The 21963-nt window shown below is 39.8% G+C and overlaps 5 protein-coding genes across 5 annotated transcripts in view; 3 read left to right on the forward strand and 2 right to left on the reverse strand.

Annotated features, from left to right (window-relative positions):
* The window catches only part of LOC132260946 (uncharacterized), a 28343-nt gene that overhangs the window by 4344 nt on the left and 2036 nt on the right, over positions 1-21963 (forward strand). The window contains exons 4-14 of the mRNA XM_059759375.1: positions 4575-4781; positions 10298-10941; positions 12478-13002; positions 13072-13177; positions 13254-13567; positions 13634-13795; positions 15543-15702; positions 15758-16194; positions 20309-21090; positions 21149-21259; positions 21740-21938. Coding sequence (XP_059615358.1) covers positions 4575-4781; positions 10298-10941; positions 12478-13002; positions 13072-13177; positions 13254-13567; positions 13634-13795; positions 15543-15702; positions 15758-16194; positions 20309-21090; positions 21149-21259; positions 21740-21938 — 3647 coding nt within the window. The remainder of the gene's footprint in view (positions 1-4574; positions 4782-10297; positions 10942-12477; positions 13003-13071; positions 13178-13253; positions 13568-13633; positions 13796-15542; positions 15703-15757; positions 16195-20308; positions 21091-21148; positions 21260-21739; positions 21939-21963) is intronic.
* Positions 1655-5225, reverse strand: LOC132260814 (homeobox protein unplugged). The gene is made up of 3 exons (XM_059759164.1): positions 4393-5225; positions 2103-2356; positions 1655-2039 (listed from the first exon to the last, which is right to left on the reverse strand). Exons 1-3 carry the CDS (start codon positions 5009-5011, stop codon positions 1749-1751), a joined length of 1164 nt encoding a protein of 387 aa, XP_059615147.1. The 5' UTR covers positions 5012-5225; the 3' UTR covers positions 1655-1748.
* On the forward strand, positions 10025-14497 carry LOC132260812 (polypeptide N-acetylgalactosaminyltransferase 1). Its single transcript, XM_059759162.1, has 5 exons — positions 10025-10941; positions 12478-13002; positions 13072-13177; positions 13254-13567; positions 13634-14497. The coding sequence occupies exons 1-5, from the start codon at positions 10328-10330 to the stop codon at positions 13839-13841; spliced, it is 1767 nt and encodes a 588-aa protein (XP_059615145.1). The 5' UTR covers positions 10025-10327; the 3' UTR covers positions 13842-14497.
* Positions 14972-16290, reverse strand: LOC132260817 (growth arrest and DNA damage-inducible protein GADD45 alpha). The gene has a single exon (XM_059759168.1). The coding sequence runs from the start codon at positions 16012-16014 to the stop codon at positions 15559-15561; it is 456 nt and encodes a 151-aa protein (XP_059615151.1). The 5' UTR covers positions 16015-16290; the 3' UTR covers positions 14972-15558.
* On the forward strand, positions 20001-21743 carry LOC132260815 (gastrula zinc finger protein XlCGF8.2DB-like). Its single transcript, XM_059759165.1, has 3 exons — positions 20001-20252; positions 20309-21090; positions 21149-21743. The coding sequence occupies exons 1-3, from the start codon at positions 20125-20127 to the stop codon at positions 21364-21366; spliced, it is 1128 nt and encodes a 375-aa protein (XP_059615148.1). The 5' UTR covers positions 20001-20124; the 3' UTR covers positions 21367-21743.

The following is a 21963-nucleotide window of genomic DNA, read 5'->3' on the forward strand; positions in this document are numbered from 1 at the left end:
ACATGCATTTAAATTTGATGGCTTTTCTTCGTCGCGCTCGGCCAAGTCGACAAATCAATTTTTGAGTGTGGGATGTGAAAAGAATTCGTAATGCGGAAAAGGAATTGAAGAAGAGGATTAAAATGGATAATAGTATTTATGAATGAAAACAATCTCTCTTGAGAGATTCAATTTCAAGAATTATACTTGTTAATTTTACAAGTGCGGTTAATCAAGTTAAGGTAATTGACTGTTGTTGTTAAAAGATCTCCTAAGCCAAACTGGCGGAGAAGAGAAACTCTCCTTCTCTCTCTCACTCAGTAATTCTATTAACTTCCTCTGCTTGAATGTCTAATGATCTTGAGATGCTATCGTGTTAAGCAGGTGATGAATCTGTTTGTGTGTAAAAGATGTTCAATAATCATCTCCATAAATTCTCCATGTAATTAATTTAAATTGAATTTATTAAGAATTTACGCAGTTTTGCTTTCCCTACTCAGAGAGAAAAAAAGAAATCAAACTTCCGGAAGGTCAGAAATATCCCAGAAAGTTGGTTTATGAAGCAATTTCTTTGTCCATTTTGTACATAACATAAAAGTCCATAAGTCATCCTATTTTTGGGGGGATGAGATGCAAAACTCCTCCCATTTTTCCTGCAAATTTCCTCAATGATGATTTATAGCGGTGAAGCATTTTCTCTAAGGCAAACTATTTGAGGGCACAAATGACAATGAAAATCAACCCTGGAAGAATTATATTTATCTCCCCTTGTGGAATAATGTATTAAAATTCATTCACTCCATGTTGTCTGTAATTAATGAAGACTAATGAGGGTAGAAAAGTGACAAATATTGAGAAAATTGATTTACATATTGTGATGAAAGAGTTTTGCTTATGGCGAAAGAGCATAAAAAGGTCTGTATTTTGCCATTGTTATTGATCGTATGGCGAAATTGTTGTTTTTTTCGCTGCACTTCAGAAAGGGAGAGACAGAGAAGATTGAAATTCGGTGCCGGACAGCCAGCAATGTGAGCACAGAGAGACGAGACGAAATTGTGATGAGGGACCAGAATTTCACATTTATAGTGACTGGGAGGCGTGTTCGTGAGCATTTAGTTTAACAAAATGACATTAGAAGGGGATTCATCAATTTGTGCAGCTTCTGCGTGTGGGGTAAAATTGTTATTCACACTTCTTCGCACGGCGAGAAGAGGAAAAACTATCCGCTCTCGCGCCAAAAGGGCGAGCTGAGAGAGAGAGTGAATTTAAAAAATGTGCTATTATCGTAATTGGTAAGAATGGAAGGAGCATTTCTCATTGTTTGCTATAATCAAATATCATTGCTAATGATGAAGAGGTGGAGTTGAGACAGGGATCATGTGAAGGGTGATTTAATGTGGCGTGAGACACCTGGAGAGAGTGAGAGTGGCGTGAAAAGGATGACAAAGAATTTTTGGTAGCATAAGGACGACAAATTGTGTGACAAAAGCCCTCAAAAAATCCTCTCAGAGAAGTCAGAGAAGGAAATTTGGTGCGTGAAATTGGTAAATTCGCTGCGGAACATTGACTTTAAGTGGGATTTTCTTCACTTCTGCGCAACCCAATGAAATTCATTATTATAATATACACACAAACCCAGTGATTTCGCATAAGTTAGAAAAATCATTCTGTTTATTTTGCAAGTAAACTCTTATTTTTTATCTATGTACACTTCTTCTTCTTTTAATATTTTGAGATGCTTTTTTTTGCAATTTTATGTACAAGTCACATTAGAAATTTTTCTGTTTTATTGCCATTTCCATGTTGAAACGCTCAAAACCACTCACATCAATTGAAGGATTCTTCCTCAAGTCTGGCTTTGGTCCGCTGAGACCCATTTTCTCCATGTGCTGATGCTGTGATCGCACGGCAAAGCGATTGACGTGAACGGGAATTGGCACGACAATCTTATTTGCCGTTCCTGCGCTGCTTCCCGTTGAGCCGCGATTGAGTCCGTGCGACGTCAATCCGGCTTTCACTCTTTTCCACTTGGCTCGTCGATTTTGAAACCATATTTTCACCTGCAAATCACACTTTTCTTCAGTACTCCAAAGCGCACAAGCCAAAGAAGTGCGATTTCTTACCTGAACTTCACTTAATTTGAGCGTAGTCGCAATTTGACTCCTCTCGGTCAGACTAAGGTACTTTTTGGCATGAAACTCTCGTTCTAACTCTAATAATTGTTCTGAGGTGAATGCTGTTCGTCTTCGGCGTGATTTCGATGAACTTCCCGACGCGGATTGCTTTCCAGTGTCAGAATTGGTCGCATGACGTCCAGAAGTTGCTCCTATGCTGACATTCCCATCGTCAGAGCATTCAGAATCCGACGGACAGAGATCTGAGGGTGGTTAGAAAACAGTGTTAGTCTCTTCTTTAGTATGCATTCCACGCTTGGAGTGCATTTAAAATGTAATTGCTCAAGTCAATTGATGTCGACAGAACTATTCAATCAGTCTCTCTTTCTTGCAACTTCACCGCGCACTTTTTGCATAAATAAGTCTCTGGATAAATCGTCTGTGTGGTTTTATGCTAGACACATATGTAATTTATGTAGGAGTTTCTTTGGGGTGAAATCATGTTGAGAGTGTTATTCATGAAAACAGTTTCGGGTTGTTGGGATTAATAGATTTTTTAAGCCCTTTTTATCAAAGAGAAAAAGAGAGAAAAGGGGATGTTTTTAGTGTTACAGCTAATAGTTTAATTTATGCTTTCTCCACGCAGATGATTCTTTAAAAAAGATTCATGTAATCCTCATTTTACCGCTTTATAAGGAGGGTTGTAAAATGAGCAAAATCGTCTGTGGCACGTTTCATAAAGCGATACCCCATTGTGTCGATGTGTTTAGGACAAAACCAGTGAGATCCTTTCTCTCGTGGGAATTTATTTAACACTAGAATTGACTTTGCAGAAATATAATTCACATGAGGAGAAGATTATGGAAAATTCGGATCGTTTTGACTCGTTTTAAGCAGCCTAAATGTACCCAGTGACTCAAAAAAGCTATAAGAAGCCAGCGTATTTAGCTAAAAAGTGCTAAAGTGACTGAGCTAAAATTTTAAACTGTCAGCGATCGCAGCGGACGATGAAGGAAACTCAATAGAATTACAAACGCAACAATTTCAAGCAAAATATTTAGCCAATTTGTTTTGCTTTAGTTTACAGATTTTCTGCTGTTTTTTGCTTCATATTTTGCTAAATTTATTGCTTTTGTAATCAAAACTTTGCAAAAAGACAGGAAGTCTCCTCTAGGGACTTCCCTTTATCCGGTTTTCCATGTCATATAAAAATGTCTTTGTGGACTAAGGTTCTTTGTATGGTTTCATTTATACACTTAACTTGAGTGTTGTGATCACGAAGTATATTATTGAAATGGCATCGTTTTACCTGATGCGACATCTATGCATTTAAATGCGTATCAGTACTTTGACTGGTTGTCGCTACGATCGCTAGTGCATTAACCGAATGGCTAAGATCTTAGCGAAAGAAAGCCAAATAATTAGCTTTTTAAATCTCAACATTGAGATCTTAGCATTTTGTGCTCACTGGGGTAAGTCTAGTGTTAACTAGAAATTCAGAGAAAAAGTCAAAGTCACTCTTGAGTTTGAACATTGATTTAATATAACGATGCAACTGTTCAGATGAATATTAAGGACATGAATGAGGGTTGAAGTAATTGTTTGGATCAGGAGAAAGTTTGCATGACATTAATATTCCCAGTCCGGAAAAATCACTCTCTAGGGCTTCTCAGAGTGAAATGAATCTTCCATCAAAACTGTCACGACACGCTTTCGAGGGTGTGACAAAGTCACTCTCGCGAGGGGCATTTAAATGGGATTTAGCAATTGTTGGGATTTATCATTAATTTTCAATAAGTGGTGAGAATTTATTATCTCTATGAATGTGTGGAATTCCACAATTTCGATCTGCCCTCGCGTGTTTCCACAAATATGAGCGCCAAAAATCAAAAGGACGGAAGAAGCAGTGAGTGAAAAGAATTTATCTATTAGAAGACATCGAGAATTTCGTCATTTCGTGCCTTGATTCCAGATGTTTGTTAATGAAGTTGGGCTTGAAGGTGCCTGGATTGCGAGGGTGTGAAGAGCTCACCAATTACATTATGACTTATGTTGCCGACATACATTTTCTGTATGCACTTCTTGATGGCCGCGCTACTTAGGAGTATAGCTGAAGGAGAGTCTTTTGATGGCTGATTAAGTATAATTGATTTATTCGACGGATTCTCAATAGGGCCAGTAATTTTATATACAGGTGTTCAAATACGTGGCGTTTTATCAATGACATGGCATGAAATTTCTCTCGAGAATACGCGGAAGCGCGTGAAAATCCCAGTTGGAAAGTGTGAGAATTATTTACCTCGATTCTTGTGACTTCCGTCTGGAGACATTGTCATGCTCAAATCACTGCACGAATCTGTGCTCTCAACATCCACACCAGTCTTATCGTGATCCTCAATTTTAGTGGGAAACACTTGCATCGACATTCGCCGATCGTCAGGAAATTTCGCGGCACTGTCGCCTTGAGAATAGGCTGTGTAGTCACTGATGATGAAGTCTGACATTCTGTCTCTGGACTCGAGAATTGCCGATGGTGATGATTTGTTGATGTTATTGACAAAATACTGTGCTAATTTCTCACGATCCGTGGCCGATGTGCTGAGAAGAGCGTATCGCGGATCGAGGAACATTTCTGACAATTTCTCACGCGATGCCGGAGCGTCTGTGGATCCGTCCAGGAAGTGCTGGGTGAGATAGCCGAGCCAGGGATGCGTGTAGAGTGGGAAATTGGGCAAAGGTAGAGCTGTGGGCGGATGGAGTGGCGTGAGATTGGGCTGAGAGTCAAACTGTGCCTCGGGATATGTTGAAAAGGACGATGGTGTTGTGGCGATGAGACTCTCAATGGAGAATGGCTTGGGGATTCGCGTGATCTTCGTGTCTCCTGACGGATTCTCAACTGCCGACGGGAGTTCTTCCATCTCTTTTGATAGTGAATCTCTCTCTCTGTGTTTCTTCCTTAGCGCAATCTATCAACTTTCAATCTCTTCTATTGCCTTAAACTTTCACATCCTTCGCGATGACAATCACTGCTTTTTTTTCCTTCTATTGAGAAGTGCTTATTTACAATTCACATAAATTTACAGCCGACGGACTTTCTTTTTGGCAGAATCGAGACGTGTGTCACAGACGAGTGTTCGATAGAAACTGACTGTTGTGCCTCGATGGCTTCCTCAGAAGCGCACACACACGACAAATCGGTGTCTCTCTTGCCTGTTCACTCTGGCAACGATGCGAACAAGGATTTTCTATCACCCCTCTTGGTCGCTCCTCATTGGGATGCACTTCGGAAAAGTGGATTTTTCCAACATCCCACCTCTTAATCGTCTTATGTACTCTAACACGAATATGTTCGCAGGATGTTTATGTTTATGTGCTGCAAGTCTGCGAATTTTGGGATTGAATGTCGGCGAAAAGGAGTGTGATTTTAATGGAGTGTTTCTCTATGAGAAATTGTTGGAAATTACTGGATGACTTTGGCAATTGCCAAAGATGAGGAACATTGATAAACACTTGAACAGATGGATTTTTGTGGTCACATTTGGAATGTGAGAGATTTGAATTCAGTTTAATATGATCAATTAATATTCTAATTGAAAGTAAATGATCTACAGTAGCGAGAATTAGCTTAGGACACCTATTCTACACTTCATTAAAAATCTGTGAACTAAAATCTGTTAAATGATAGCTAAAAATCTACCAAAAGCAAGTTAAAAAGTTCAAATCAAGGCGTTTTATGATGTAAATGTCTTCAAGGCACTCAAAACTCATGATTTTATATTGTTTTCCCAAATATGAAGTGTCTTAATTTATTTTTTGCACATGTCTCTGCATTTTACAATATCTCGGCATCGAATTGAAATATTGCTATGATCTCAACACCATTTGAAAGATCATTAAATTCTGATCAGTTTTTTTTTTAAGGTAAATGTCTCAAAAATTGAAAGAAATGCCAAATTTTTAGCACTAAAAAATTGACTCAAAATTTCATAAGTGTCCTAAGCTAATTTTCGCTACTGTATTTTTTTTCAAATCATTCAAATTTAAATAAATATTCGACTTTTTGCCATCAGCGACAATAATTTTGTGAAAATTTGAGAAATATGGTAATTTTTCGCAGATTTTCCATCCATTTCACTGTTATTAAACTTCTTAATGTGTACTGAATTTTATTGGAATATTTGTAATAATACGCGTTCCCTCATACTTAGTTACATGTTTGTGAAGTATTAATTTTTCTTTGCAATCACAAAACCAGTGATTTGGCTGATTTGGCTCAGTTTTAGCTCAGTTTTTATTTATAATTTACTAAAGTCTACAATAGAAATTACTTTATAAAAGATTTTTTTTAAATCAAGTGTTTGAAAACTGATCGTTTTCGATGCTTTAGGATTTCTGCATTCTGCTTATTTTGGGAAGATCAAGTGTAATTGAGTTCGGGTAATTGAATTACCCTTGGTGTTATCTCAGAATTAACATGATTCGAAAGTCTTGTTCTTGCTTTCTCGAGAGTAAAGTTTGACGTGCGACTCTGTGCGCAATACACATTTTGCTCATGCCTCGCCTCGCCACATGACGATTGGTGCGATTTTCTCAGCACAGTCGACCAATGGGAGTTTCTTGTGTTTCCCTTGTTTCTCCTAACCATTGTAATTTTCACTATATCGCACTCTCTCATTTGTACACATGGTGATATAATTTATACAACATCGCAGTCGTATTAAATGATGATGAAGACACAGAAGCGAGGGAAAAATGGGGAGCAAAGCACGGGGAAATGTGGAGGAAATTGGAGTGTGTATGCAAGGAGAGAAGGAATAAATTTGTAAGAAAACACTGAAATGGATCAGCAATTAACATCTTTGTTTGCTGTACGAATAGAGCGATTTTCGTGGGTGTTTTTTTATAATTATTCTTTTCATTACCTTTGAGAAATATCCTCATAAGTCAATTCATGAGCTTCTACCGCTTCAACTATTATGAATAATTTATTAATTATAGCGTTAACTTCAGCTAATTAGTTCGTAAGTTTGTGTGAGTGTGTGAAATTGAGGAAATTTGCGCGAGAAGTCGACATTTTCTAATGGTTCTCCACTAATTTTGCGTTCAGTCAGTTCTTTTGAGTAATGAGAGAAAATTCACCTCTTTATTTTTGTACTGAGTGCAATTAATTAAATTTAACGATCCGTTAAGTGACGAAGGGGCTATTCTACTTGGGCTGAAAGTGTGTTCTAAGGCAGCATTTCTTGCGCGATTTTCATCAACACATTCGGTGCCCCTGGCGGATTGTTGGCATCTCAGCCGTCTCTTTGGCTTCCTTGCGCCTCTCAAGAATGAGAAGTTGATGTAAAATTAGATGCAAGTTACACGCCTCTTTTACGCACAAATTAAAATACTTTGTGATTGTTGCTCATTTTCGTGCCTCATAATTAAACAATTTAATTAATTCAAAATGATGTCAATTAATTTTCACCCAAAAGAGATGAAAGACGAATTTGTGGGAAAATGCTCTGCCTTGCGAAGAGGCATTATTTCACATTCACTGGATATTAAATATTGACAATGTGTGGTAAACCGACTCACTGATTATGATAGACGCAAACAAGGAATATTGTAATCAATAATCATGTGAAATCGAACTAATGACCGCCGACACACCAATTATGGGTTGCTTGTGAAAGTGGTGTAATGTGAAATATTGGATGGGAAAACATTTCGAATTGGTTGGTGTTTAATTAAAATTTCATACTAATTACTGCCTCTCGAGGTAGAATGATACTTTTGATACCCTTTCACCCTCTAAAGGGGTGAAATTTAATGATAGTTCTAAACGTAAATTATTGAAACTTATTGTTTTGCTGCGGTCACTCAACAAATTGTCAAATCAATTATAGTTTCTCCCCCAGACTTATCCTCAAAAGCTCTGTTTTGTGCGAAAATAACCACACGATGAATTTCTATTTAATTTGTTATTGAATTTGTGCCAATTTGAAGAATCAATTGCGAGTAATTTAACATCCTAATCGCGAGACATCTTGAGAACAGAAAGAGTGAAATACAGTCGCCAAAGTGGCGATATGGGAATATGAAAAAGGGGAATTTAACTGGCAATATTTAATGGGAATTGTTGGTCTATTTACGAGCTATTTGCCACAATTTTCTCCTTCGCCCCCTTTTTGATTGAGGTGCGCGACGGGAAAAGAGGGCAAAACGAGAGAAGGGTAGAGAGAAATATAATTGGCACGTTTTGAGGACATGAGAATTCAATTAAACATTACATACATTTTGAGGAAAGTTCATTTGAATTTCATGTTTCCATCAATTTATGATTTGAATGTGTTGTGGCAATTTTCCTCTGCTTGCTCTCTTCACACACTTGGACACAGAGACAATACACATTTTCCATTTTCCTCTACAAATTCACCATCATAATCCTAAATCTGGTGAAAGAGAGAGAAAAATTCAGATCCGCCTCATCCGCATAATTTGCAAATCTAAACCACTTCTTGGGGAATTGTCATAATTTCCACACCATTAACATTTATTAATTGCTTGTGCTTTAGATCAAACAACATCCGCACAGTCGTTGAGAAGCAATTTGTGCATGTGTGATCTTCTTCTTTTGACGTGTTTATCACTTTTCGCTTTGTTAAATTGTAGGCAATTTGTAATTGATCTGTTGGTGTTTGTGCGACAAGCATTTCTCGTGTGTGGAATTTGTCTTATTTTCAGCATACAACATTCCACATTCACACCCCTCGTCGCGGAACAGAAATGATGTTGTGATGTTAACTAGAGGGAAAACGAGCCTGTAAAAATTCCACATGATACAAAATTCACACATGTGTGAACATTGCTCTAAGCTAGAGTTTTCGCTTAGACCGGGCATTCCTGAGATGGTAAATTGAGCGAGAAATTAAGGATTACAGAGCGCATATTAAGTCTTGCAATTTGTTTCCCAAGTGAGGGTAAAAATGGATTGGAAAACCGGGAAATAATGTAGAAAATATTCGCGTATGGAAAGTCTAAATAGAACCAAGGGGCAGATATTATAGTCCAAAGTGGTGTAAAGCTGTTTTGGAGTGTTTAAAATTGGTAGTGGCAAAATATTTAGAATATTTTCATTGCAAATGCTTCTCTTTTTCAACAAATAGAGGCATTTTCTAAATTATCTTAACAAGAAAAATCAATTTATTTGCCTTTTTTAGGTTATGTGATTGATTTAGGACTGATTCTGGTGATTAAATGACGTCCAAAATCATCAAATTTATATTTAATCTGGGAATATTTCTCATTTTTCTTGACACAGTTGAGCATTTGTGATCAATAACTTTAGATTACATTATTTTCTTCAGTCGAAAACAGCTTAAAAGTCCATCATAACCTAAAAAATATCATTTCAATGTAGAAAAATGTTTATTTGCTTAGTTATTTCGGTGATTTATGCTTAAGAATGGCAAATTCAACCTCATTATCTAGTAGAAATGTTGTGATATTCACCATATTTACTCAATTCCAGGTTTGAAAGGATTAAAATTAGGCTAATATGGATATTTTAGGTTCGATTCTTAACCTCACAAATCCTACAATCTGAAATTTAAGCATTTGAAAAGCTTAAACCTCTTCAAACGGTAAAACCTAGGTTAGTTTGTGATAAGAAACTGCTGAAGAAACAAGTGAAGAAGAGTTAAAAGCGACGGAAAATGCATTCAAATGCGCTCGGACGTGTCTGAAGTGTTTCTGCTCAGAAATTGTGGAAGTGTCACGAAGTGGTGTACAGATTAAGGGCATATTATCGCCCCCTGGAAGAGTTTTATGGCGCGCACTGGAAAGTCCGTTAGCGTGAGTCATTTGAATTGTTCGCAATCGATGAGAATTGAGTGAAGTGGTTCGTGGCCTCGCTGTTCGGCGCGGCGCACGAAGATTGTGCACGAGTGTGTGAAGTGTCAGAAGAAAAGAAAAGTGGTGGCAGCTGGCACTGGATTTTCCAGTCGTTCTCCGGCTCCAGAGCACCAGTTCCCATTGTGCCATGTAAAAGAACATCACGTTCCGCGACACCATTCATCGCGCAATTTTAATTCACTCTTTTCCGCGCCTGCATTTCAATCATTCCTTGACCACCTTTCTTCATTTTATACGTGCACACGCTTGCGTGAGCGAGAGTGAATGTGTGGAGCCGTGAGGGATTGACTTTGGTGTGTCCACAGCGTGCCAAAACACAAGAGAAGAGGTCAACAATGCTAATACGTGGTTCACCTTTTGGACGGTCACTGTATCAGAAATTGCTGCTTCTCGCCATCGTCGCCGTGAGCTTTGTCTTCTACTTTAAGTTCATCAAATTCAGCACAGAACACCTCAATGCCAGCCCAGAGACGAACTTTGTCGACACAAACATTATCGATGGGCTGAATCCGCTGGAGAAGCTCATCCGGGCGGATATGCTGAAGCAGGAGCGCGGCTTGGGCGATCGCGGGAAGCCCGTGACGCTGTTTGGGGCGGCCAAGAAGAAGGGCGACGATGATGTGAAGAGAATTGCACTCAATGAGGAACTCAGCGAACACTTGAGCTACAACCGAACTGTGCCTGATGCCAGGAATCCGCTGTGCCGCAGCATTCGCTACGACGTCGACAATCTGCCCAGCGCCAGTGTTGTCATCATCTTCTACAATGAACCGTATTCTGTGCTGGTGCGAACGGTGCACAGTGTGCTCAACACGGGCGATCAGCGCATCCTCAAGGAGATCATCCTCGTGGATGACGCCAGCGTGAATCCGGAACTCAAGGACAAGCTCGATTACTACATCGAGACACGATTTCCCAAGAATGTGCGCCTCATCCGGTTGAAGAGCAGGTGAGTCGCTTTTGGCCTTTATCAGAAGGGGAAGAGTTGCGAAAATTTAAATAGGGGAAATCAGGGAAATCATGAAGAATTTATAGCTTTTCCTGGAATAATGACTTCCTTGAGTTTTCTCTCATGATAATATAGAATAAAGTATGTTCAGAATTTATTAAACTTCTACAACAAATATGTAGCCTATTTGCAAAGTCAACGCGCGAGTCACGATGCTATGTTCATGTACATAACGCCTGAGTTATTTGCTGTCTATTGAATGCCGTCTGAATGCAATATTTACTGCCATTTGAAAAATCTTATGACACGCGTTTTATGTGAAAAGAGCACCTTGACTGATTGTGAGAATGGATTTTTGGTTGATATTTCAACGAAAAAGCGGGTGAGAAAAGAAATGACTGTCTCTCGTCGCGCCTTCACAATCTCTGGGTAAGTCAACCCAGTTTATCGGCTCTTAATGCCATGCAAAGTCGCAGAACGGGTTCCAATTTCCAAATTACGCGTGCTGTTGTGTGTACACCTTGTTCGAAAATAACTTTGCGGCGACAATATCTTGTTCTTGAGGGGATTTCAACCATCGTACAATTTTACATACTTTCCCAGTTGATTGTGTAATTGAATCATCTTTGCTTTGTTGACTCGATACCATTTCTTTTTCTCCTTCTCCTTCTCTTTAATATAAGCAAAGTAATTCTCGTCATTTACGGCTCTTTTTGCTCACATGATGTAAAAAAACCGAAATAGATGAAATAATTTGTGTCCAATGTATTTAATTTAAAACTTCTTAGCTGGACTTTCTTCGTGTCATTATAAGGTAATTTTTTTTATTTGGAGTGAACAAGAGAAGAAGAGGAAGAATTAAGATTTCTCACATGCACAGCGAAGAGAGATAAAATGTGTGTCAAATTGAGTATAAGATTCCTGTAAAAGTGACTGAAGCAGAAATTGTGGAAGGGAGAGAAAAACGCTAAAAAAAGAAACAGTTACAATCTTATCGATTCTGTTTGAGAATGTGTGATTTCATAATTTCATTAATCTCGTTTCTTCACTTTATTTCTCACTTTGCTCACCGTGAAAATCTGCCAGTGAGACGGAGAAATGTTGATTTGCAAATTAGATTCATTATTTTCAGGGTTGTTTTGAGGTGGAATTTCTAGAGGGTGTTTAAAATGAAACTTTCTCTGCAGATTGAAACTATTAGTCAGCAATTAACGCGACGCGACGTATTGAAAATCATTCCCGGTGTGTCTTTGACTCCTTATTTACACTTTTTATTACACTCTTCATGGGGAGTTTTTTGTGCAAATCTTGCGCAAAACAGAAGCAGATGCTTTTGAGACAGACATTTCATTGTACACAGACGTGTAGTTTAATGTAATACAGCATAATGATTCATTCTTGTTGAGACATTGAAAACAAATCACGAGAGAATTATGGGTGTAATTATTCCAAATGGTAAAAAGATGTCTTGTACAACTTATGGGAGGAAATAAGTACCTTATTTTCCCATGGCGTAACGAGCAATCTTTTCCGCAGATTGGGCCTCATTCGTGCCAGATTGGCGGGCGCTCGAGTGGCGCGCGGCGACGTGCTGGTCTTCCTTGATGCGCACTGTGAGTGTGTGGAGGAGTGGCTGGAGCCGCTGCTGGCCAGGATCAAGGAGTCACGCACGAGTGTGCTGGTGCCGATTATCGATGTGATCGACGCGAAGGACTTCCACTACAGCAGCAACGGCTACAGCACCTTCCAAGTGGGTGGATTCTCGTGGAGTGGACACTTTGACTGGATCGACATCTCGGCGCACGAGCGCGCTCGCCAGGCGCGTGAGTGCGCGCACAAGGACGTGGACGTGTGTCCCACGTACAGTCCGACGATGGCCGGCGGGCTGTTTGCCATCAATCGCGAGTACTTCTGGGAAGTGGGCAGCTATGATGAGCAGATGGACGGCTGGGGCGGCGAGAATCTTGAGATCTCCTTCAGAGTGTGGCAATGCGGAGGGACAATCGAGACAATTCCATGCTCACGCGTTGGCCACATCTTCAGGGACTTCCATCCGTACTCGTGAGTCTTGCAAAGTGGCTGTTTTTTAATGAGCTGCCCAGATTAATTAAAGTGCATGTTGTCTTGCAGATTTCCAGACAATAGAGACACTCATGGCATCAACACCGTTCGAATGGCGCTCGTCTGGATGGATGATTACATCAATCTGTTCTTCTTGAACCGTCCAGATTTGAAGGTGAGAGACTCTCAAAAGATATAACATAAGAAAAACTGTATACAAACTTGAACCGTTGTGCGCGCTCTCTTCGCAGAATCACCCAGAAGTGGGTGATGTGACGCACAGGAAAGTACTGCGGGACAAGATGCGATGCAAGAACTTTGATTGGTACCTGAAAAATGTCTTCCCGGAAAAGTTTATACCAACGAAAAATGTTCAGGCATACGGACGTGTGAAATCACTGTCGTCCAACATGTGCCTCGATGATTTGCAGCAGGATCGCGAGGCGCCCTTCAATGTCGGCATCTACGGTTGTCACGGGCCTCACGTTGCGCATTCGCAGTTCTTCTCACTCACGCACGACGGCGTCCTTCGTATCGAAGAAGCGTGTGCCTCTGTTCAGGAGAGGTGAGGAGAATCTACGGCAAAATTGCATGAGGAGCTTGATTAACAACCTTTTCTTGGCTCTTTCAGCAAATCCAGCAGAATGTTTGTCATCATGTCGAGCTGCAACAAATACAATGCAGTGAATAATCGATGGGAATTGACGGCAGGCAAGCAACTCAGGTATGTTAAGTTGAATCTCTGCCTGGACATGCGTGATCTCAAGGAAATGGACTACATTTATGTGGCTCCGTGCGAGTCTGAAAGTGAATCGCAACTGTGGAACATCACTCACTGAGAGAGAGAGAGAGAGCATTTGGCGAGATGACGATAATCTCGTTGCATTAAAGGTGCTCTTGATGGTTTTAAAGAAAAAAAAAGAAATTCAACATCACATTCTTTCTGCTGTGATAAAAAGACAACTTTCTTGTAAAAATTCCTTCCAAACAAACCAACCAACACCATCCTTAGCATATTGGCAGAACATGAAAGGGAAATTGAGTGCCAATCAATTTTTTTATTCCCAAAAAAGAAACGCATGCATTCGAATAGTGAAACCCTGAATATTGGTATGAATTTTCTCCTTCTCTCTATATAGACTGAAAAGAAACTACAGGAAAAGTTCATTCCTTTAGTAGAGCCTAAATTTTTTATGATTTGTATCAATGACAAAAATTGAAAGACTAAAATTATCGTCAACTTCCGAATTCATTCCATAATTTTTTTTTCTTACTCGATCACATTCAGGAATAAGAAGAAACCACGAATAAAGTGTGCATTTAGAGAACAAAAAAGGAAACACATGAGATTAAAAAGAGGTAAAATGCCAACTTAATGTATTGGACAAACATTTATAATACCTACGAAATAAGAAGAAAAACCAAGTCAATGTAATTGAAAATATTTCTAATGGACTTTTTTATTGTCTGAAGAAAATAATAAAGAAAAACCACATAATAACATCTTGTTTTCCTTCTAATGAAGACGATTATGTTAAATGTGTCTCGCCAAAAAATCTATAGTTTCAACCAACTCTTGATTGAATAATTATGGCAAAGTCTCAGTCAAGACTTCCACCGCATTGAAAGCTCATTGTTAGTAAAAGCTCTGCATTTACAGTATTATTTACATACATACACAGCCATTCACGAAAGTTCATGAATCATCGTGGCTAAACAGAAAGCGGATTCCGAGAAATACACACGAAAGAAATGGGACAATCTTGAAATCATCATCGTCGCGAGATTTCAATCAAATTGGCCCGTTTTATCAGAAATTAGCAACCAAAACACCGACTAATTGGGTGGGGAAAAACTGATAAGAAGTGCATTGCATTGTGGAACAATGCAAAAAATTTCCCTGTCGCCACGAGATGAGCAGTGATTTTCTCACAATAGCACGAAGTGAAGAAGTGGAAAACACGTGTGATTTTTCTTTTGAGTAATTTTCTTATTTATTCATTTCATTACACAATTGTTTTTTTTTCTTTGAGTATTTTAGGGCCATCAGACTTGGCCATAAGGACTACATTTTACATTAATTATTGCCTGATTATTCAATATCTTTCTTATCTGTTTCTTTGGTGGCTTTCAAGCCAATGGTAGTGACAATTTTCTTTTCCTCCGGCAATCTACTGTGTTCAAACTCTAACGTATATCTACTTCTTAGAAACATTCGAACATTAAGCAATAGTTTGAAAAATTTGCTGCGTGCCATTTAAATTTTGGGAGATTCGACAATATTGTGAAATTCTCTCAAATGTTGGTTTCTCTCGTGGAAATTTCTCTCTTCTTGTTATCTCTTCAGTTGAGTGATGCGCTTTCAGGATGTCTTTGCCATCCATGATCACTGGCTGATGAGGAAGATGACTCATGATGAGGATATTCCACAGGGGGGAATGATTGTCTTCTGACGAAGGAGCAAAAGGGTGGTTTAGGCGCGACCCTTTGGATCCATTGTCAAATGTCTGTTTTCTGCACCAACTGGGATTCCATCCCAGGCTTCCACGAAGGCGTTCACAGCTCAGGGAGGCGCACCACGGGCTGGCTTGGGGCATCCCAGAAGGCTTCGCAGTGATCTACGAGGTCTTCTTCGGCTGTCGTGAGCACTTCTTCGTCCTGCTGCCAGGATTTCTGCACCAGGGCGCAGGATTCCAGGGTGTGTGAGCCCAGGATGCGACTGAGCTTGTCACTGCTGTCCAGCTTGATGATGTAGATGTCATTCTCGAAGCAGAAGGCCTGCAGCAGCACCTCCTGCATGTGTGTGGCGCTGTCGCCGGCGGATGGCGGCGCCAGGAAGCAGAACAGGGCATCCTCGGGGGCAGATGAGAGTGTCTTCACCGCTGCCGCCACACCCACAATTGTCCTCTTGTCCGTTTGCGCCCTCAGCAACACATTCCGGACCGTCCGTCCGAGATTCTGCGGCTTGCGACCCATTTCAACAGGTTCCAGTGATTTCTCCTCCAATACCATGATTCTCTCTCTCGATTCACGTCTCAGGGATATGAATTCGGAATGCGGTGCCAGCTTACTGACTATCACCGTGGCTCTGATGATCCTTCTTGGCGTGTGTCTGGCACTGATAAAATCCAAATCTGGCAGTTCAATATCCGCTGAATCACTTGTGTTTACACCGTCTTATGCAATTCAAATGTAACTTCTCTTCACTCTGTATTCTTTATAGACTTTTCACTTCTCTGGCTGATTGTACAATGTTGGCGAACTGCCTCGTCGCTCTGGCTTTTATAGCTTGCGCCCTTCCCATCCACTCTCAGCGCCCCGAATGTCCACGAAGGTGTCTGTTCGGCGGATTGCTCGGGGTTTCATGAGAAATGCCCGCGCGTTTGGGGAATTTGTCGCGTGTATTGGGATTTCACAGTGCATGTGTTTCATTGGAAATCCACATAAACACACACTGAAAGGCGCTGAAGTTCGCCCTGTCCGCGACCCCGTTCACCTATGTTCTGTGACACGTTTAGTCGTGTTTTGAACACTCCGGCTCAGACAGCGGGTGTGCTCACAAATTCATGACGTCTTTAGTTTTGTCCCTCTTCAACCATTCTCTTTACAAAACAGTTGGGAAAAATAAGCAATTGCCAACACGTGTTTCTTTGAGGAAGTGGTGATTTTTTTCAAATTTTCGCCATGCGACTTTGGGTAAAAAGAGGCAAATAAAGAGGCTGAAAAGTGTATCAATATTTTGATCTTTGTCTCGTGCAATAGAAATACGCACTTGCACGAGAAAAGAGACATCATTTGTATATTGTTTTCTGTATGGCAATTGCGACGTCTCAGAATGGTGGTTTTTTGTCTTTCTTCAAACTGCTGGGGTCAAAAGATTCCCCAGAATTCTGAGCGAGATTTTTCCCAATTTCATTGTGATTGTGTGCCAAAATTTCCCCAGGAATTCTCGTGAAAAGTCTGGCTGTGCGAGCAATTTTCCGAGCTAAAGGGGAATTTTCATGCAATGCAATTTACTGGAAATTCCCAAAGGGTTCATTGGTTTCCCACCTTTCAGGTTTGTTTACTCACACACACAAGCTTGTTGTGTGCAACGTTCTGAAAATCCCACAAGAGAGATCATAAACAAGACGACCGAGACTGAGACTCTTTTGCGTCATTATCCATTCATTAATTCCGCACTTTAATCGAGAGTCACCACATGATTTCTATGCTTGATTTCCCCTCACAAAATCCTCACGGATCTATTTTAAAAAATAATAATCTGACACTCGCCATTGGATGTTTAGGTAAATTTCAATATGACTTTCCTTGAGTCAATTTGCAGGTGTGACACTGAAATGTGTGTGTGTTTGCGTGAATATCTTGTGAACCCCTTCGTGGGATTTCCCGCCAATCAATTGCAAATTCTCTCAGGCACATAAAAATTGCATTGAATCTTGCATAACTTTCGTGCTCTTTTCGCACAATTTTGTGCTGATTTCAATTATCAAAATAGTCTTCAGAGAAAAAGTGTCTCTTTATTAATTGATACATAAATGAGAACAGAAGAGATTCACACGCATCGATTCTAAGTATTCATTTTGGGTGATGGACAAACGTTTTCTTGGCAACCATTCAAAAGATGAACCTTTTCTTTCTCACTCGTCGGTTTCTTTTTCTGCGTGTGGTTCTTGGGAAATACCCGAATTTCCGTCCACAAAACGAAAGTCGACTGGCTTTTATCTGCAATACACTTCGCAGAAGCACGAGATTATAAGGTTGATTAAACCTTGAAAATTTGCAAAACATCAAATTATATAAATAAGATAAGATGACATTCTATTCGCGCATTTCCCATGCTGGGGAAAATCATCTTTTAATGCTTTGACCCCAAGCACAAATCGTTTGGGTTCATCAGTCTTCATTCACACACGCACAGAGTTATATTTTATGGCAACATTTTACTTGTGAGAATGCTTTTATGTGAAAAAATGATTCAAAGTGGGAAGAAAAAAAGTCTGGCATTCATTCAAGTCATTGGAAATTTTTGGTTTTCCCTGAACTTACTGTGAATTTTCATTGGGAATCAACTCAATTCTCGCTAACCAGAAATTATGCAAGTTTGTAGGAAAATTCAATTTGGCACTTTGAGTGTGTCTATTCGGAAAACTCTCCAATTACCATGAATTTTCCGCTCTCAAGAGAGCGACGAAGAGAGAGAAAGAGAGCAAATTCATTGGAATTACAGAGAAATCCGGCCTCTGAAGCGCTCAAATGAACCAATCAATCATGTTGGAGTACAAAAAAATGGACATTGAAGGAAAAGCACGCGAGTAGTGAAGAAATCCGTGTGGGAATTCCATTGACAACTCCGTAAATTCATCGATTATCCACGTAAATTCCGTTAGACACTTTCCTTTTCACTCTTCACGCTGTCCTTGACCTTTCAATGAGGATTTTCCCCTAAAAACACACAGAGAGTGAACAATTTGTCGCTTTTCCCTCATAAATTTTCTATGATAAGATTATTAAATTCTGCGAATTCTCTTAATGGAAAATGATTTCTTGGGTATTGTTTCATAAATTCTCCATGGAAATGAAGTCTAAGAAGTAATTCAATATCGAGAACAATGATAAAACTGATAAGAAAGCCCATTTGAGGAGTTTTAATTTTCAGATGAATTTGAGCTCTTGGCAATTATCGCAGGATTTTCCATAATATGTTGATTTACATTCTCAATTCCAATGAATTTGTTCGCTTAGAGAATTCTCCGAGTAAATGTCTGATAAGCTTTGATATCAGTTGTCGGCATTATTGCGAAATCTCACAGTCTTCACAACACACAACCACTTGAAATCTGCCTTTTGCCTTCTCAGAAAATCCACTTTTGTTCGGTCTTTTCGCTCGGCGCCGAAATTCTCATCGCAATTTCGCAATATCATCCGCCAATATCAGTGGTAATTGCAGGCGACAGAGGCGCTTTTAATATTAATTCCATTTCATCTTATCACATTCAATGCCAAATCAGCACGGGCAGCTCATTTTCTCATGTTTTTCAGTGGAAATATTCAGTGTTCTTTTATTATATAAAGTCACTAGCGCGATGGGATGTTAATGATCTTCTTCGCACAGTGATAACCACAATGGAGAGAGAGAATTCAATGCGAAATTCTCGTGATGTGTTTACAAACATTCATGTAAAACTTTATTTACTCAAGTCGCGCTTATTTTCCACCCATTTTGTGTGTTGCTTGGCCGTGTTTTCAGGCTGCTTCACGTCTTTGACGTTGTATTTCTGTGCGAAACATCCCCCAATTGATAACAACTATGACTGACTTATTGGGCTGTAAATTGATACATGATCTCTCAATTGGACAGTCAAGAGCGCCAATATTGCGTCATGGAAGCGTCACACGCTCAGTGGCGCAGGAGAAGAATTGCGTGAAGATGTGCAGAAGATGCTTATTTTCTGCCAAATCATCAATGCTAGGCAAGACTTGTGTTTGCAGAATCAAGTCGCGTGTTTTGCTGTTTTACTAGTTTGGGGGTAATAGCAAAAAAAAAGAGACTCCGATCAGCCGATCGCGTGGCGCGCGGAATTGTTCACGCGGGAATTAACATAAAGAGAGCGCGAGTGTGATAAGGTTTTGCGCGTTTTTTATCAGCACAACAATACAATGTTTGTAGGTCATGGGACACCAAGTGTCTCAGCTGATGGGAATCCACGTGAGAAGAAGTCAATTTGTGGCACAATTTGAGCAAGTGTGGAAAGAAATGGCGCAATTATTGTGGCCGGATTTTGCAGACTTCCCAAAGCGGATCCAAATCGGTCAAAAATATTCACTTTTCACCACCTTTCGTCACTTCAATTTCATAACATTGTCCAGTCTTTTCACACAACTCTCCATCGAGCCGTTGACCCCAAGTGAATCCGCATGACTCATGGGTCTTCACATACATGCTAATTTGCGTTCCAGTAACATGAAAACATTAATGGGGGAAATTGAGCAAAGATTTTCCGTTGCTTTTCGCTATAAATTCGCCGCAACACGAATTGTTGCATTTGTGGCAAACTTCACATCGAAAATGACACGTGCGAAGCGTGAAATTGTCAAGAAAGTAAACAAATTGTGCTGAAGATGGAAATAAAAATTGAGAAAGAGGATCCCGATTACTCATATCAGCCTGAGACATTGTTTGTGAACTGCGATAATGTGAAGGAAAACTATGCGCTTCAGGACATTAAAGAAGAGCCTGTCGACGAGAGGTATAAAATATGAAAATCTTCCTCTTTTCTTGTGCTAATCTTTGTTTACTTTCCAGAGAATCTTCCGTAAACAAGCATGAATTTGATCATGTTAAAGTTATCAAACCCATCAAATCAGAAAAGACAGAACACAAGTGTCCAATTTGCCAGAGGACATTTAGCAAAAGAAATGGCTTATCAAAACACTTGAACAGCTCTCATGACAAGAAGAAAGTTCATAATTGTGAGATTTGCGGATTTAGCTTTAAGATTGCGTCTCAACTGAAGAAGCATTTGAGCACTACTCACGCCACTGAGAGGAGTTTTGAGTGTGCCTATTGCTCGAAGACGTTCAAGGGAAAGGGAAATCTTCTTGAGCATATCACGTTTCATCTGGAAAAGCCTCGGCCGTGTCCGATTTGCAACAAGATTCTGAAGAATTCTCGTGCAGTGAAGAAACACATGAGAAATCAACACAGAGGCAGTGAAATTGCACTGCGAAAGCCAGTTTCTTGTCACATCTGTGGCAAGATCTACTCAAGTGATCACTATCATCGACACTTGGCGACTCATGTGAAGATTGAGCGGAGTTTTAAGTGTGAAATCTGCCATCGAGAGTTCGGCAAAAGCTGGTTGCTCAAGGATCACATGAGCACTCACAGTGCAGAGAAGCCATTTGCTTGCGATGTCTGCAGTAAGACATTCAGGACGAAAGTAATCCTCACTCGGCATAAAAAGTGTCACGTTCCTCTCACCGAACCGCCCAAGAAATGTCTCTATTGCTCCAAAACTTACAGGCAACATTCCAGTTTCGATCAACACATGATTATTCACCACAGAGGACTTCCTAAGAGATCAAGTGAGTGTAAAAGGATATTCTGAAAGAGTATGGCACTGATATTGTTTCTATTTCACAGATAAAATTCCCGTTTGCACAGTTTGCAATACGAAATTCAAGAATCTAAAAGAATTGATCGATCACGTGAAGATTCATAAACTGGAGAAACGCTTCGAGTGTGCAACTTGTGGTGCGAAATTTGTCTACAAATCCAAATTGAAATATCATATTGATATGATTCACTTGAATCGAGAGAATGAGACGAAAGAGGAACAAAAGTGTGTCCAATTTGCTTGAAAACATTTAAGACTGAAACATTTCCGCAGAAACATCTGAAGAGACACACTTTCGCAGGGCAGTTTTCTGCGGATACGCAGAAAGCACACATTGATGTTCATCTGACTCTTGCAGAGGTGCCAAAAACTGAAGCTGCTTTCACTGCACAATGATTTTCGACAAGAAACAACAGTCGAAATGCAATGTTTAAAAGACATTCTCATTTCCAATTGCATTATTCAATGCACAGCAGTTGCAGTAAACTGAAGGAATGAATTTGGAAGGCATTTCTGAAGAAAATACAGTATTAAAATACAATCGTAATAACGAATGATATTTTAAAAGAGCATTTGAAGCCAACTTCACTGCGCTATAAAAATTGACGTCTTGCAAGACGTCAAAAATGTAAACAAGTCGGCGTGCATTTTTTGCTATGCAGACGGCAAAAACATGGAGATAAAGGAAGAAAAGGAAGATTCTGGTTATTTTTACGACGCTGAAACGGCTGTGAAGATTGAAAAACCATCAGTTGATTGTGAGATTGTGAAAGCAGAGTATGAAATTCCAGGAGTGCCGAATTATGCTGGCGAAAAGTAAGATGATGACGTTTTGTGGAAA

This window comes from Phlebotomus argentipes, unplaced genomic scaffold (assembly GCF_947086385.1).
Source record: "Phlebotomus argentipes unplaced genomic scaffold, Phlebotomus argentipes genome assembly scaffold_18, whole genome shotgun sequence".
NCBI classification, from domain to species: domain Eukaryota; kingdom Metazoa; phylum Arthropoda; class Insecta; order Diptera; family Psychodidae; genus Phlebotomus; species Phlebotomus argentipes.

Bases quoted from the DNA above. Each gene is read 5' to 3' on its own strand.
- LOC132260814 (XM_059759164.1), bottom strand. From the start codon at position 5,011: ATGGAAGAACTCCCGTCGGCAGTTGAGAATCCGTCAGGAGACACGAAG. The intron at 2,357-4,392 runs GTAAATAATTCT...AACCACCCTCAG, and splicing joins CGGAAGTCACAAGAATCGAG to ATCTCTGTCCGTCGGATTCT. The intron at 2,040-2,102 runs GTAAGAAATCGC...TGTGATTTGCAG, and splicing joins TCAAATTAAGTGAAGTTCAG to GTGAAAATATGGTTTCAAAA.
- LOC132260812 (XM_059759162.1), top strand. From the start codon at position 10,328: ATGCTAATACGTGGTTCACCTTTTGGACGGTCACTGTATCAGAAATTG. The intron at 13,003-13,071 runs GTGAGTCTTGCA...GTTGTCTTGCAG, and splicing joins AGGGACTTCCATCCGTACTC to ATTTCCAGACAATAGAGACA. The intron at 13,568-13,633 runs GTGAGGAGAATC...TGGCTCTTTCAG, and splicing joins TGTGCCTCTGTTCAGGAGAG to CAAATCCAGCAGAATGTTTG.
- LOC132260817 (XM_059759168.1), bottom strand. From the start codon at position 16,014: ATGGTATTGGAGGAGAAATCACTGGAACCTGTTGAAATGGGTCGCAAG.
- LOC132260815 (XM_059759165.1), top strand. From the start codon at position 20,125: ATGGAAATAAAAATTGAGAAAGAGGATCCCGATTACTCATATCAGCCT. The intron at 20,253-20,308 runs GTATAAAATATG...TTTACTTTCCAG, and splicing joins GAAGAGCCTGTCGACGAGAG to AGAATCTTCCGTAAACAAGC. The intron at 21,091-21,148 runs GTGAGTGTAAAA...TCTATTTCACAG, and splicing joins AGGACTTCCTAAGAGATCAA to ATAAAATTCCCGTTTGCACA.